The 14,751-nt window shown below is 40.2% G+C and overlaps 1 protein-coding gene across 1 annotated transcript in view; it reads right to left on the reverse strand.

Moving 5' to 3' along the window:
- The window catches only part of adcy5 (adenylate cyclase 5), a 101,945-nt gene that overhangs the window by 26,385 nt on the left and 60,809 nt on the right, over positions 1–14,751 (reverse strand). The window contains exons 5-9 of the mRNA XM_019252954.2: positions 10,553–10,680; positions 9,647–9,805; positions 9,405–9,546; positions 7,035–7,172; positions 2,337–2,359 (exon numbers count right to left, since the gene is read on the reverse strand). Of these exons, the coding sequence (XP_019108499.1) occupies positions 2,337–2,359; positions 7,035–7,172; positions 9,405–9,546; positions 9,647–9,805; positions 10,553–10,680 (590 nt within the window). The remainder of the gene's footprint in view (positions 1–2,336; positions 2,360–7,034; positions 7,173–9,404; positions 9,547–9,646; positions 9,806–10,552; positions 10,681–14,751) is intronic.

Genomic DNA, 14,751 nt, shown 5'->3' on the forward strand with positions numbered 1-14,751 from the left:
TAATTTATCTACAAACAAAAAATATTTTGAAAGATTTTATAGTTGTATAAGAACTCTACGAATACATTCTACATAATGTGACAGGTTACAACACAACAGGTATTGATAATACCGTAACATAAATTGTATTATATATATCAAAATTGTATTTTATATGTTATATTTTAAAGGACAGTAAATTCATAGTAAATAAGGATCCTGTGATGAAGACAACTAAATCATTTTTAGTATGATAAAGTATGATGATAATAAAGAGAACAATTGGCAATAGTTTGAAAGACAAAACCTCCAAAATAATGGGTTCTATCAACAATACAGATACTTCCACTTACATATAAGTCTGCTATAACAAGCTATTCACAGTTAGGATTTTAACCTCCAAGCTATGGAGGTGGCACTATCTAAAGTCTTTATCTTTGACACTAAAGGCCTTAATATACTGGCAAAGAGGATTTTCTGTAGCACTTTAAAAGGCATCACTGGCTCATGAATTGGTCAGAGATGATATTCTGAGTCAGTCAAATCCCTAACTCCTCATAAAAGGACCAAAATATGCCGCCGCTGACGACATCGAACCCCTGACTGCACCGGTTGTTCAGACAGATTTCCAAACTAAGCTGTGATATTGTATCTAGTGATCCTTTCTAGTGGAGCATGATGAAAACGCAGCGTGTACCAAAAGCTGTCTGCATAAGAAGTAGGATCTGTGCTGCAGCCCGGAGCAGAGGCTGTCAACGCGGCCGCTCCGGCTCACTGTGTTGTCAGAACAAACTCACAGATACAGAAGAGTTTGTGAGGAGAAGAGGACGACTTCTTTATATATGACTGCAGCTTTTTTGATCACTGACTGCCTTCCCCTTCTCTGTCTCTTTTTATATTCCGGATGAGATGAGTCACTGCACCACTTTATGATCATCTCTACCTGACAGAGGCAGACACAAGGTCATCTCTGAATATGGACAAAATGAAAAAAGGCTTCATTACAATTACAGGCTGGTCATATTAAGTCGAATGACATTTAGCAGGCGTTGAACCTGCCCGGCAATCATAACTGTCATATCTGGGTTTCCATAGCAACATGATATGACTTAAATTGTTTCCAAAAGGCTAAATTATAACTTTGGACGCATCGGTCACAATAGCTGCATTTTATTTCTTCTGTTTTCTCGTGATAACAAGTTCATTTCACTTGTTTTTCTCGAGCAGTCAAGGTATTTATGTTGATGTATTTATTTATGTCGTAATAACATAAGTTTAAACTAATGAATAAATCCTGCTACAGATTTGTTTTAAAGCCCCTGAAAACTAAATATTATTATAACAAAAAGGACAAAATGAAGAGAGAAAGCGTCCTTCTGTTTTACACATATTAAGGTTTAACCACACACACACTCAGCCAGTCAGCTGCATTGGGCCCTTCTGGTTGTGATTTATTCAGGTTTGATCTGATTTGAATCAAATATTGCTATCACTGGCTTCAGGTTTGTCCAACTGAGCACCTCCCACTTCGATCCACAGAGAGAGGAGCACAGACGAACCAGCATAGATAGAAATCTTTCATGTGGCATATGGGAAAATGTTGTAAATTTGGCAGAAAATAAAATCAAAATTGGGAATTTATTGAGAAAATAAGGCAGGCTTTAGGAGTTGTTGGGGTGGGCGAGCTCCACAGTATCGATTTAAGGGTTTTCATCAAATGTTTGTATTATTTTGTCCCCCCCTGGAGTGGTTGGTGCATGTATATTTGATAAGCTGCAGACCACCTTCTGGAAGGGTTTAGGCTACTCTGCTACACTGTTTTCAGTAAAATGTGACTGCTACAAACTGGAGGTACTTTCTGTACAGCACAGATCTTATAGTTTCCTCTGGGTGCTCAGTAACCAGGTGCACGGTTATTTAATGGTTTTGTTTGAGCTTGTAAGCAAATTGGGTGTTTACATCTCTTCAAAATATTTCATGACTACTGATGTTAATGTGCTTTCCACTCATGCTTTTTTTCGTAGCATTAGCAGTTTGTCAGTTCACAGAGTGAGCTCGCAGCAAACACGGTGAACTTCCACCATCGGTGTAATCTGATCTATGGAAAGAAACCTGATTCAGTGAGTCATACTTTCAAGTCCACAGTGACTTGAAATGCATTTCTTCTCACCAGTCATTTAGATTACATTTCCTCTCATGTTTGATATTGATTTCAAAGTGTTGCTTCAAGATCTCTGCATGCTGTGAGAGGAAGTAGGAACAGGTCCAGATTCGTGGCGGAACAGGCGGAAAAGAAACGACAGACAGCAGGACGAGAGAGGAAGACACAATAATGTTGAGATACAGTCGTTACTCACTTGTCTTTGGGGTCTTCAAATCCCTGTGAGACAGAAAAGAGCAACAAAAACAAAAAAAGACAGTTAGTTCCATCAGTCTGACAGCAGCACCGGGGAACTTTATTATTTACCTGTTTGGAACCAGAACAAACTTTTTTACTTTACCCCAACAACAGAAGTGGCTTAGAAAGGTTTAGAAATCACGAGGGAAAGGCAGCCAAGACCTTTGCTGGTTCCAGTTTTTCAAATATGAGAATTGCTGCTTTATATTGTTGTAAATTAAAGGGCCAGTATGTCAGATTTCTTTTTATTTATCTGCCAATATGGCAAAAATGGAATATAATATTTATAACTATGTTTTCATCAGTGTCTGATCATGAAAATAAGAACTGTGATGTTGTTGTTACCTTGGAATAAGTCTTTTATATCTACAGACGACAAGTGATCTGATCTCTAAAAACTTGAGTGGCATTTTAATTTGAATTGTTTTGCATATATTTTGCATAAAATAATAAACGTTAAATCATCAGTGGTAGAAATATTGATCAGTCATATTAAATAAAATTAATTGTTAGCCGTTGCTCACCTTAAAATCTGCCAACTCATCTGCTGAAAACAGAAGTAATATTAATTCAGCTGAAGACCTAAGACTTTAGGCTTCTACACACACATTCATTTTATTGAAATAACAAATGAACATCATTTATCCAACATTTGGTTGTTGTTTTTATGGCACTATAACAAATCATTTTAATGTCCTACATATTCAATTCTTCAAGCTAAAAACTGAGTTCAGCCACCAATCATCCATCTCAGTGAACAGCAGCTTGTTCAATGTCATAATTATCCAAGTGTTGGCTCTGTAATTTATAAAATAATAACAAAAAAAGGTCTTGCAGTCCTGATGATGTAACAGCTCGTCTGAGCCATAGAAAACTAAATAAAGAAGTGGAATAAAGGAAAAGATCCCCTGTGGCTGGAAATAAGTGAGCAGGAAATAAAAGTCAAGCAGGTTTCAGGTGAAAATGAATTTTTGTGTGTCAAACTGAACTGAAGATTGGCACTGCTCTATTCTTATCACCCATTCTCAGCTCTGCGCAGCGTGTGGTCAACAGCCAATTATAAAAAAAAAGTTAGAGTTTCTGCACAGTTTTCTAGACCAGATAAATGCACAAAACAAGTGACGCAAGAAGAGGTGGAGAGAGGTCACAGTGCTGAACACAGACAAACAGGATGAGTCTGACCTTTGACTGTGACATGATTTGTAAGAGCACAGGAGAAAGTCTATTTAAGCACATTATTCTCGCTGCTCGTAAGAAAAGGTGAGTCTGGGTTATCATTTTTATGATTTGTTATTAGTATGTGATCCAGTGATTCAGACTTAATAACTACCACTCAGCTTCTATTTTATTCTGAAATGTCTTTATATTTCTTAACAGTATCATTACATTTCAATATATTTTATTTGATGCAAAACATCATGTCGTTTTGAGTTATTTTTCTTCCTTCTGCACATAATATCTTGTCATTTTACCTCCTGACTGAAGCATCCATGTCCACATCTGACTGTATGACAATGAAGCGATCTAATGCGTCTCTCTAGCTCCCTCTTTTGGATAAACACATCACTGTCAATGCAGCAGGAGTGCATGGAAAACAGCTGACCTCTACATGCAGAGTCCGATGATTATTTCTGTTATCGATTGATCAATGAATCATTTTTCTGTAAAAGTGTCTGTTAGAGTCCAAAGTGGCGTCTTAAAATGTAACAGTCTGAATTCTAAACATATAATAATCCTCTCATTCTCACAACTGAGAGGCTGGAACCATCAAATATCAAATATTTGGCATTTTTGTTTAAAACTGATTATCCAATTATCCGGAGCTGCCATGTAAAAACTAAAATAGCTCCATTCCTGCTGCTTCCACTCTTTCCTCTCAACACATGAGCGCAGCAGAATAAACAGAAGTAAATGAAAGCACATATGTAAACTGCTGGATGCCTCATAAGTCATTCACAGTCCACTGCTCAGCTCCATCTATGTCTGGATAACAAGAGAGGATATCCATCCATAGCACCCCCTCCCTCCCATTTACACCAAGATTCTCTCCCATGCCCTCTGTGCGTCTTTCACTCCTCGCTCTCTACAACTTGCTTTATCTTCAGAGCTTTGCCGGAGTGATTAATGAGCAGCGCAGAGATAAAAAGGGAGGGTTAGAGTGATGGGCAGGAAGGAAAGGCCCAACTGTGGTAAATAAAAGTTGATGTCAGAAGCATTAATGTTCCTGCAAACTTTCAAAGAGCTCTGGGAGTCACGGTGTAAAGAACACACTGACACTGTGGTGACACGCTGATATCAGGCAAACTAAGGAAAAACAACTGAGCTGCTGACATAACGTCAGGACCAGTAATTGAACGTACTCATCCAGGACAACAGGAGATAAACGTCTTTCTGAATTTTTTTTCTTTATGCTGAGCAGCTTTAGCTGCTTTTACTGTGAAAAAGAACAAGTGGAAATGATCCAAGTTTCAGTGTTTCTGTTGCTAAACACATATTTGTTATATCACATGAGAATACACCGATCAGCCATAACATGACCACTGACAGGTGAAGTTAATATCACTGATTGTCTTGTTAGTCAGTTGATGGGATATGTTAGGCAGCAAATGAACATTTTGTCAAGTGTGAGGATTTGAGCGACTCTGACAGGGGCCAAACTGTGGTGGCTAGACAAAGACAAAGACTGCAGCTCTTGTGGGGTGTTCCTGGTCTGCAGTGGTCACTACCATCAAAAGTGGTCCAAGGAAGAAAAGTGTTTAACTGGTGACAGGTCATGGGCGACCAAGGCTCATTGATGCACGTGGGGAGCAAAGGCTGGCCCGTGTGGTGATTTTCTGTAGCTCCAGCTCCTGGTTCTGATAGGCAAGCCAGCGGAGGCAACCCTGGGCCCTGCCATTCATGTGGATGTTACTTTGACACCCTTTATGGAAATAATATTCTCTGATGGCTAAGGGAAATATGGTTCAGGAATGGTTTAAGAAACACGACAACGAGTTCAAGGCTCTGGCCTCCAAACTCCCCAGATATCAATCCAATAGAACATCTGTGGGATATGCTGGACAAACTGGTCCAATCCATGGAACCACCACCTTAAAACCTACAGGAATTGGTACCAGATACCACAGCACACCTTCAGAGGTTTAATGGAGTCTGTGCCTCAATGGGTCAGGGCTGTTTTGGGGGGACTTACAGTACATAATATTAGGCAGGTGGTCATAATGTTATGGCTGATGGTGTATACAAACTAATAACGTAATTAATATAAATAACTGTGTGAAAACTATGCACACAGTTTATGAAAGAAAGACCTGCAGAATATGAACCTGACCTTCAGAATACAGGCGAGTCAGTAAATGTCATACAAATATTATATCACGTATCCCTCTGCTGTTATCATTAAAGCACAGGTTATCTGTCAAAATGACTTCCCTGACCTCGTCACATATAATAAATGCATTAACTATCAAATGGGACTTGCACAGTTTGTAATGTGTGCACAGCTCTGCCTGGCTGATCCTAAGTTTATTATCAGCTTCGTGCAGAACGCAGATTACGCAGCAGTTATTTGGATACACAGGACTTAAAAGAGGTGAGTTCAATAAGGGCTCAATCAAAAATAACGAGTGCATCCCTCATGAAACAAGCAGCTAATCTCACCAATTTATAGTTCCAAGTTGTAAATGTTACGGCTTTATTTCTGGCACGGATCATTAAAGGGAAAATCCAGTTCCTTAGTGTTTGATTTCCACAGAATTGCAGGAAAACAATGAGTAAGATTGGTGGGACTGTCCTGACTTTGACTCCAAAGGCTGAGAACCATATCTTATATACGTCCACATTTTAAACTCCATGCCGCTGGAATGTAACGCAGGCTATCAGTTTTAAATATGTAGTCAGGCCCAGACAGCTGAGATAAACCTGATGATCCACAGATTTTTAATACTCCCCCACGATGCATAACTGGAGTTTCATTCTATTAGTATGAAGGTCAAATAAGACTAGATTAAATCATGCACACAGATTCAGAATTTGTGCCTATGGAAGACCATTTTTGATGCAGTGTGTGCTCAACAGTGATGTAAAAGTGAAACTTAGTCAGGCCTGGGCTTCCTCACTTTCTTCCCTGTAACAGATTCACTGAGAGAAGTGGGCGGACTGGTGACAGGAGAATAAACAAAAATACCAATTGTGTGTGTGTGTGTCAGGTGTGGGTGCATCCATTCACTGAGTGATTCACTGTTTCCAGGGTCAGCTGAGCAGGGACAGCTACAGTACATAAATACCAATGAATCTCCATATGGTTACATCACCTAAATAATGTAATTCAGCCCAGGAGAGGTTCATGTTTAGATGTTTAGGAGATGGCGGTCTTTAATGGCACGCCTACACATTGCTGTTGTCTCCCCGAGCACTCGTGACAGCTTCTTAGAGCCGAGGTGCAGTGTGAGAGGTGGAGTGTGCCATGAAGGGCCATCGCCGCCCCTCAACAGGACAGAAGGACAAAGGATTATGGGTGTTAACGACGCGTTGGCTTCATCACGAGATGAGAGCCGAGCTGAGACACTGGCAGGAGAGTCACCTTGCTGTGGCTCTCTAATAACACTGACAGGCAGCATAGCAGCTCCTCAAACCGTTTCAAAATAACAGTTTTGCTCACCATCCTCTTCATCTCCTTGGAGACCTGGTTGCCGCCCAGGTGGTTGTAGAACGGGCGGTCAGTCCAGTGGCCGCTGTTGTGGGTGACTGAGTTGGTCCTCTGTCGGTTCATTTTTGCTATCATGGCCTTTTCGTCTTTCTGTGAGAAATAAAGACACAAAGATGGATAATTCATTTGTTAGTTATTCATAACATGTTTCTAGTGTTTAGTTTGACAACAAAAGGTTCAGCTGACAGCTTTAGCTTTATTATCCACAGAGTCTACTGTATGAGTAGACAAAACAGACAAAACACTGAGGCTATCTTATCATGATGCCAGCTTACCCCCAATTAATAAATTAACCCCAATTTCCATAATTTCCATGGCAAGTTTGCGATTTGGAATAATTCCAAAATTCCCCCAGCTTAATGTCACATAGAAAGAGAGAGAAATCAAAACAATATCTTGCCTCACCTACAGGAAGATCAGGACTGGTTGGAGGTTCACCCTTGCAAAACCAGGACTTAATAATAATGAAAAAAACACAATCTAAAGTTGGATCACCTGATTTGTTGGCTGATTTTAAAGCTGTAATTTCGTCCACCACTGACTGTATCTCCTATCAGAACTTCATGATGAGTTGGAATAATGTAATAGAAAATATATAAAAGCCTCATCTTTCAGGGTAAATTAGGCTTTTGTTTCTTTAGGTCATCTGTTGTATTTGTGACTCTCAGAGATTTTGAATAAGTCAATGTGTCTTTCTGGATATCTAAAAATCTGGGCAAGTGATGTCCAAAGTCTATGCATGACTGCATATTACTAGAGTTAAGAAGACCCATGTCTGTTAGTGATTTGGGTGATCTGATTCTTATTATTAAACAGATTATTAAAACAGTACAATAGCTAACTGTATTCTCTGTGGGGAGTTGCGTTGCCCTCGTTCTCTATTTTCGATGTGACGCTCTGGTGTTTGCATGCCAAGTGGCTGATCTTCAGTTCTCTTCCCCAGCTTTTGCACAGTACATATGAAACTAAATAAAACGTCACATTATCCAGCACTGACACAGGCGACAGTGATCAGTTTTAACTTTGTTGCCAAAATGGTGTCACATGACAGCTGACAGAGCTGACGTCTTGTCTCAGGGAAACAAACTGACCACCAACACAGCAGTAAAACAAGAAGAAATTGCCATAGTGTTGTTTTATGTGTGTTGGCGTGACCAGAAGAAGATCTCGTGCAGACATTTATTTTCTCATCAATAAAAGCATCCACAAACTTTAACACTGTTAGTGTATTTATGCTCAGGAAAAATAATCAGTTCTGCTTCAGGAGTTCCGGAGATACGATCTGTAACTACTCTTCTTCTGAAAGATCTGATATTAGGAGGGCGTTCTGGCTCGAGGAAGTGTTTTTTTTTTCAAAACACACAACAAAAAAAAAAAAAATACAAAAAGTAACCAAAATGATTAGGCTGTACAATCATCCTTCTGTCTCGCAGCGTGAGTGGTGAAATGAGAGGAAGATATCACTTCACATGACATGCTATCTATAGTCACAGCTTGTGATCCTGCTGGAGGACAAAGACAGCTGATTAAAGCAGTCCAGTCATAAACAAACTGGAGCTCCTGCAGTGAAGCACAGATGAACTCATTCCTCTCCCAAACACACAGTTCACATTGGACCGGATCCCACTTCATAAACAGCGTTATGTACAATATGGACTGTCTGTTCAGAATAATCCACCCACACATAGATGGTCCCACTGATACACATGGACTTCTGTTGTTAATTTTTTGGACCAAAAAATTCACACTTTTTTTGAAAGGCAGTAGATGTTTTTTATGCTGATTTTATAAACAGGGAAAGTCTGATAATAGAGGAGCACTTTTATTGTAAACTGGGTATTTAAATAATGATATTTTTACTTTTATTTTTGAATCACTGATGATTTACCATTCTTTACCCATTGTTAATATTCAACACCAAAACATCTCAGAATTTTTCAAGTTTTCTTACATCATGAGTGCAAATCAAATTACTTTTTAGAGCTCACTGCTTTACACTAAATACTAAACTGTCTGCCCAGCACAGACAAAGTCTAGCTGGAGAAAAACAAAATTAAACTAGCAGCAAAGAGTTTTCAGGCGTTGATAGAGATCTTTTTTTTTTAAATGTGAATATTGAACTTACATTCATCTCCAGTTGGATAATAATGTTTCTCTGTGTTTGTGAATTGTGAACGTTATAAGGTGGTGATATGTCAGTGTCTGTCAGCCTGTTGTGGAGTTCTTCTGCCCCCTAGTGGCTAAAAATCAATGAATGCAGCCATAAATAAAAGACAATATGATGATAATATCTAAGATTTCAGACAATGGGATGAAGCGTACCCTTTTCTGACTGCAGCCCACAATGAGGTAGGTTTCTATGTTGTGCTTCTTCAGGTAGGCATTTCTTTCTCCCCCTGCTCCCGCCTCCACATCATAGTCTCCATTCAGATAATTCAGAGTGGCTTTAGTGATATGGATACGTCTAAAATGAGAACAAGACAAAAATTATGTGCACTCAAAAACACTTGAGGCAGTTTCTGGATGTGTTTGTAGGCAGTTTGAAGTTTACTCTAACTACATACCCAGCTTGACCTCCAGCCTCCATCTGATTGGCTAGTGTGACGTCATTGGACCAGACGTCAAACTGCCACTTCCTGAGTCCCAGCACCCCACAGTGCACCCTGCCGCTGTGGATGCCAACTCGCATGTTCACGTTCACCCCGGTCACCTCCCGTACCAGTCTGCCAAAAAACATTAAAAAAGATGGTGAGTGATCTTTAGAGTGACAAAAAATCATCTGCAAAATGACTGTTGAAACTGATTATACTATACTATGATCAAATATCCTGATGCTATTACGGCAGATCTAAATGGTTTAACACATGGTAGCTGTTGGTCGAATCATAATTGACATAAACAGGTGCTGGATTAACAATTGGACTCTGGGATCGCATACAGACCCTTACTACTCTGAACAGCATGAGTGCATGGAGAAGATGGAGAAGATGGATGGATGAATTAATAAAGAGGATAATGCTAACAGAGCAGAGTGAGGCAGATCATCTGCAACTGCTTAAGACACTGCTGAAAAAAAAAAAAAACATTGAGGAACAGGCCAACCCTTTAGGGAGTGAGTAACAGACATTTCACATCATTCACAACCACAACCAGTGTGTCAGCCTCAAGCCTTGAACTATGACCTCAACCCCCGAGAAGAAGGGTGACATATCAGTTCAGCTTTGCAATCAGTTACAAGAGATATGAGAAGAGTGGGAGCGCCAGAGCTTTGTGGATGTATAACAGAGAGGTCAATAATTATTACTGCTCCTACTGCTAATAAATATTTCCCATGAAACTGCATCTGGAAATCATCCATTCTCACATATTTAACCATTTTTATCTCAGTCACACATTGACCAACGTTGCCCCGTTGACCCAGGAAGGGGAAGGGGGAGGTGGAGGTGGGGGGTGGCGGGGGGGTAACTTACGAGATGGCCTCTATCATGTCCAACCCCATCTCCACACAGCAGTGGGCGTGGTCGGCCCTCGCCTCCGGCAGCCCAGACACACAGTAGTAGCAGTCTCCCAGGATCTTGATCCGCAGACAGTGGTTCTCCTGTCACAAAAGAGCAACTCAAATGTACAGCAGCTCATAATTTACCGTGGTGGGTTACATAATGACTTCACTTTTACATTCCCGCCCTTGGATACAGTAAACTCTACAGCATGTTCCATTCACACGCCATAGGTTCATTCATCCTTGAATATTATTGGCTGTCGCAGGTGGTCGGGTACGACCTGGGAGTTTTAGCATGTGTTTTGCTTGTACATCTGTTTACTGAGGACTATTGTATGTATAGTGCATACAATAATATGTACTACAGTTATTTGAACTGTTGTAGCCGAGTCCAACCTTGAACAAACATTATTATGATGATTTCACTGGATCACTGTGCAGAATCTGTAAATGATGAGTTCAACAAGTGGCTTCAATCACACAGGCCTCCACTCTGGTGAAGGACTGAGGGTGTAAAACAGGTCAAACATTAATACTAAACGTCCAAACCACTGAAACAGCACAGCTAAACTGCTGCATGTCACGGATTTCCCTTCCCTGCTGCTGCACCTAGTTATAACCTCCAGTCAGCACTACGATCTAACTACGATCATACTCATATACAAGCACTTGGCCATGTTAACAATGATGCAATCTGTAAAACAGGTTCCAATCATTCTGTGTGGTTGTCCTGAACCAACTGAACCGGTTGTGGTTGTCCTGAACCAACCCCTAGTTATGCCGCTATAGGACTACACTAGCTGAGGGACCCATGATGCACTGAACGTCCTCCGTCTCCATCTTTTCACACTCATGCCCCATCAATGTATATTACTAACTCAACTTCTTCCCAAGTTCCCAGTGTTTGTGCTTTCTTGTCTTGCAGGCTCGCATGGATTGCAACTACACCTAGATGAGTGATTGGTCGAGTCTGCTGCTGTGGTCCCACTTTTTCTCAGCTGGTCACAGCAGATGACCGTCCACCAATGAGCTTGGCTCTTGCCCAAGGTTTCTGCCTGTTAAAAGGAAGTTTTCCCTTGCCACTGTCACCAAGTGCTTGTTCCTGGTGGGAATTGTTGGGTCTCTGTACATAATACTATATGAGCACAAGTACGGTCTAGACCTGCTCTATATAGAAAGTATCATGAGATAACTTTTGTTACGATTTGGCGCTATATAAAATGAATTGAATGGGTAAACACCTGTGTTGACGCTACTATTTGATGTCAAAAGGTCTGTTGATGCTCTGCTAATCTTCGTTATGATGTAAGAATACATGCTATTTCATGGTAAATCCTAGCTTAGCTTACACCAGCTAAAAGGAGCCTGATATTGGATTTCTAGGTAGCCAGAATCAGACTGTAAAAGAATACGAATGTTGCTCAATGTCTGGTCTGCTGATTAGCTGTTTTTATAATAATATCAATATTATCTTATTACCTTATTAACTTCATTATGTGATTTCAGTGTTGTGCGTTCAGCCACAGAGCTTAATCCTTGAATGCACCTTGAAGCTGAATTTGCAGCTATGACACTCTGTTGCATGGACACTGAAAGCAGGGTTTCTACAATAGTTGACACATTAGCCTCAGAACTCAAAGACCTATTGGCAGAGTGTGGGACAACCATAATATGGTGTGTGTGTGTGTGTGTGTGTGTGTGTGTGTGTGTGTGTGTGTGTGTGTGTGTGTGTGTGTGTGTGATCTGTCGGGCTTGGGAGAATGCTGTGTCTCATGATAGCCACCTGAGTATCTCTCTAGCACATGGCTCTAGGAAAATACAAAAAGACCCACTGTGTAAAGAGCACAGAGACAGAACGTGTGTGTGTGTGTGTGTGTGTGTGTGTGTGTGTGTGTGTGTGTGTGTGTGTGTGTGTGTGTGTGTGTGTGTGTGTCTACACACAGACACAATGTACATCTGGCATGGACATAAAAGTGTCAGTAGCAAATGTTTCTGGTTTATAACACCATCATGCCCGTTTTACTCATAAATATTGATTAGTCATTAGTCATTCCACCTTTCATAAACAAATGACATACATCGAACATTAACTGTCCAAACAATGAAGTCTCTGGACAAGAAAAAAAAAAATCAATATTCATGAATGTGCCGTTTATGAAGCTGTGGTTCAGATATTGGAGACATGTCTGGCTGCAGGATATTGATGGCAGATATGAAGGAGATATTTTGGATATCTGTGTCCTTTTATTTATGTTAGCATTGGATTATATGTATTTAAATGTGCATTTGTATTTTTTTTTATTTATTTAGGCTTGTATTTAAGACTAGATGCACACACTAAGCCAGCTCAATATGAAAATGAATATCTCTGTCTTTGTCTGCTTCTGTAGACTCTCCAATAAAAACTCAGCTTTTTAGAAACTCAGCGTGATGGTCTCTGGTTTTTGGCTTTTTGACCCTTAAATCAAATGTATGTGTATGTGTTCTTGTGATGTTGTATGTTTATAAGCTGTGACCAATACACCTAGAAAGTCATTATTCCTCTTCAGATTATTTTATTCTGTATATTTTAGTGTCCTGAAGAGAGTAAAATTATCCAATAATTTAGAGGGAAATAGAATAAATGTATTTCTCCACCAACAGACATCCACTTCTTTCAAGACTCATAACACACACTCACCGGCCAATGAGAAACATGCTGTCCAGTGAGTGTGTTCATGCTTTTCCTGTGAGAAACAAGCTGTGTTCACAAATTACAATATTTTTTACTACAGAGTAGAGTGTAGTGGAACAGCAGGCCCCATGTCCTGGCTGCCATCCATGGAAAGAAAGTGAAGAGGGTCGACTTGCGCAAGTACCTTTAAGTCTAAATCAAGAAAACTGGATTGGACTCCCAAGACTGAAGCCCTCAGGGTACAAACTTGATTTGTCTTGACTTTGTTTTTCATGTTCTGCCATATGTCAAGTTGCTTGTGTGTGTTCACATGCTTGGTCAATACAGTGAATTCTAAAAGAACACAACATTGCATGACATGACAATGGACAATCCAACAGATTTCTTCAACATCTGACAGCACAGATCAGTATCATCACCACTTTGAAGGTGGGCACCAAAGATTAGTGTCAGTAATTCAGTATCCAACCAAATTCCTCTCCACTCCTTCTGTTCCAGAGTTATGGTGTTTTGACTGAATAATGACTAAATAAGGGTTAGGGTTAACCCTAACCTAAACCCTAACCCTAGCCTATAGCACAACATAACCCAACCCTGTGTTTTGTGATCTTTGACCACTATTTTTTTTATCAGTTTATCATTCTGTCCAAGTGAACATTTGAAGTAGTGAAATTTCCCCCAGGGGTTCCTGAGAAATCCTGTTCTGGAGAATGGGACAAACAGACATCCTGAAAACATCTCCAGCCACGTCTTTTACCAGCACAGCACATAAAACCTACTTTTGCATAGGACAGATATGTTTTTTTTTTTTTTTGCTTTGCTGGCCTGTTAACCATCTTCTAATCGCTCCAATTTATCTGGTGACCCCTTGTGTGGATCCAGACCCGAGGATGGAAGTGAAACAGAACCATATGACAGGAGCGTGGCTGATACGAACCATTGTTCACTAAACATTTCACAACCTTCAGACTGTGTTGGTTTTGAGTATACAGATACTGAGCAAGCGACAGTGTTGCCACAGAGCGGCTGCAGTCTTCAATCCAATCTGTCACAACTCGTCCACATCAAGTCTGCTCTGTTCCTCCTGGGCAGGCAGGTTTGCATTAAATTTCAAATTGTTCTCTATGATTTGTCTGATCGCTGTCTCAGCATCTCCTCTGTTACCTTGTGCTTAAAATATTATGCTGATTACACACCTGAAAGACAAGAACTATGACCTGGATTATTCAGCACTATATTACCAGTGTGTCAATAACACATCAAATATTCAGTTGAGATGGTAAAAATATCTCAGATGCCTGAAGCTACTGCTCATCCTTCTCATATCCCCTGTCAAACTATCTAACCATGTCATCTGGCATTTACACATTGTATGTATATTTACAATGTCAATAGGTGAGCCTTGAACCAGGAACATCATGGTCCAAACTGATATGCTGTGTCCATGATGTACTTAAAGGATGTGCAGTGAGCCTATTGGTGTACATAACCTTTAC

The sequence above is a fragment of the Larimichthys crocea genome, unplaced genomic scaffold, assembly GCF_000972845.2.
Source record: "Larimichthys crocea isolate SSNF unplaced genomic scaffold, L_crocea_2.0 scaffold319, whole genome shotgun sequence".
NCBI classification, from domain to species: Eukaryota; Metazoa; Chordata; class Actinopteri; family Sciaenidae; genus Larimichthys; species Larimichthys crocea.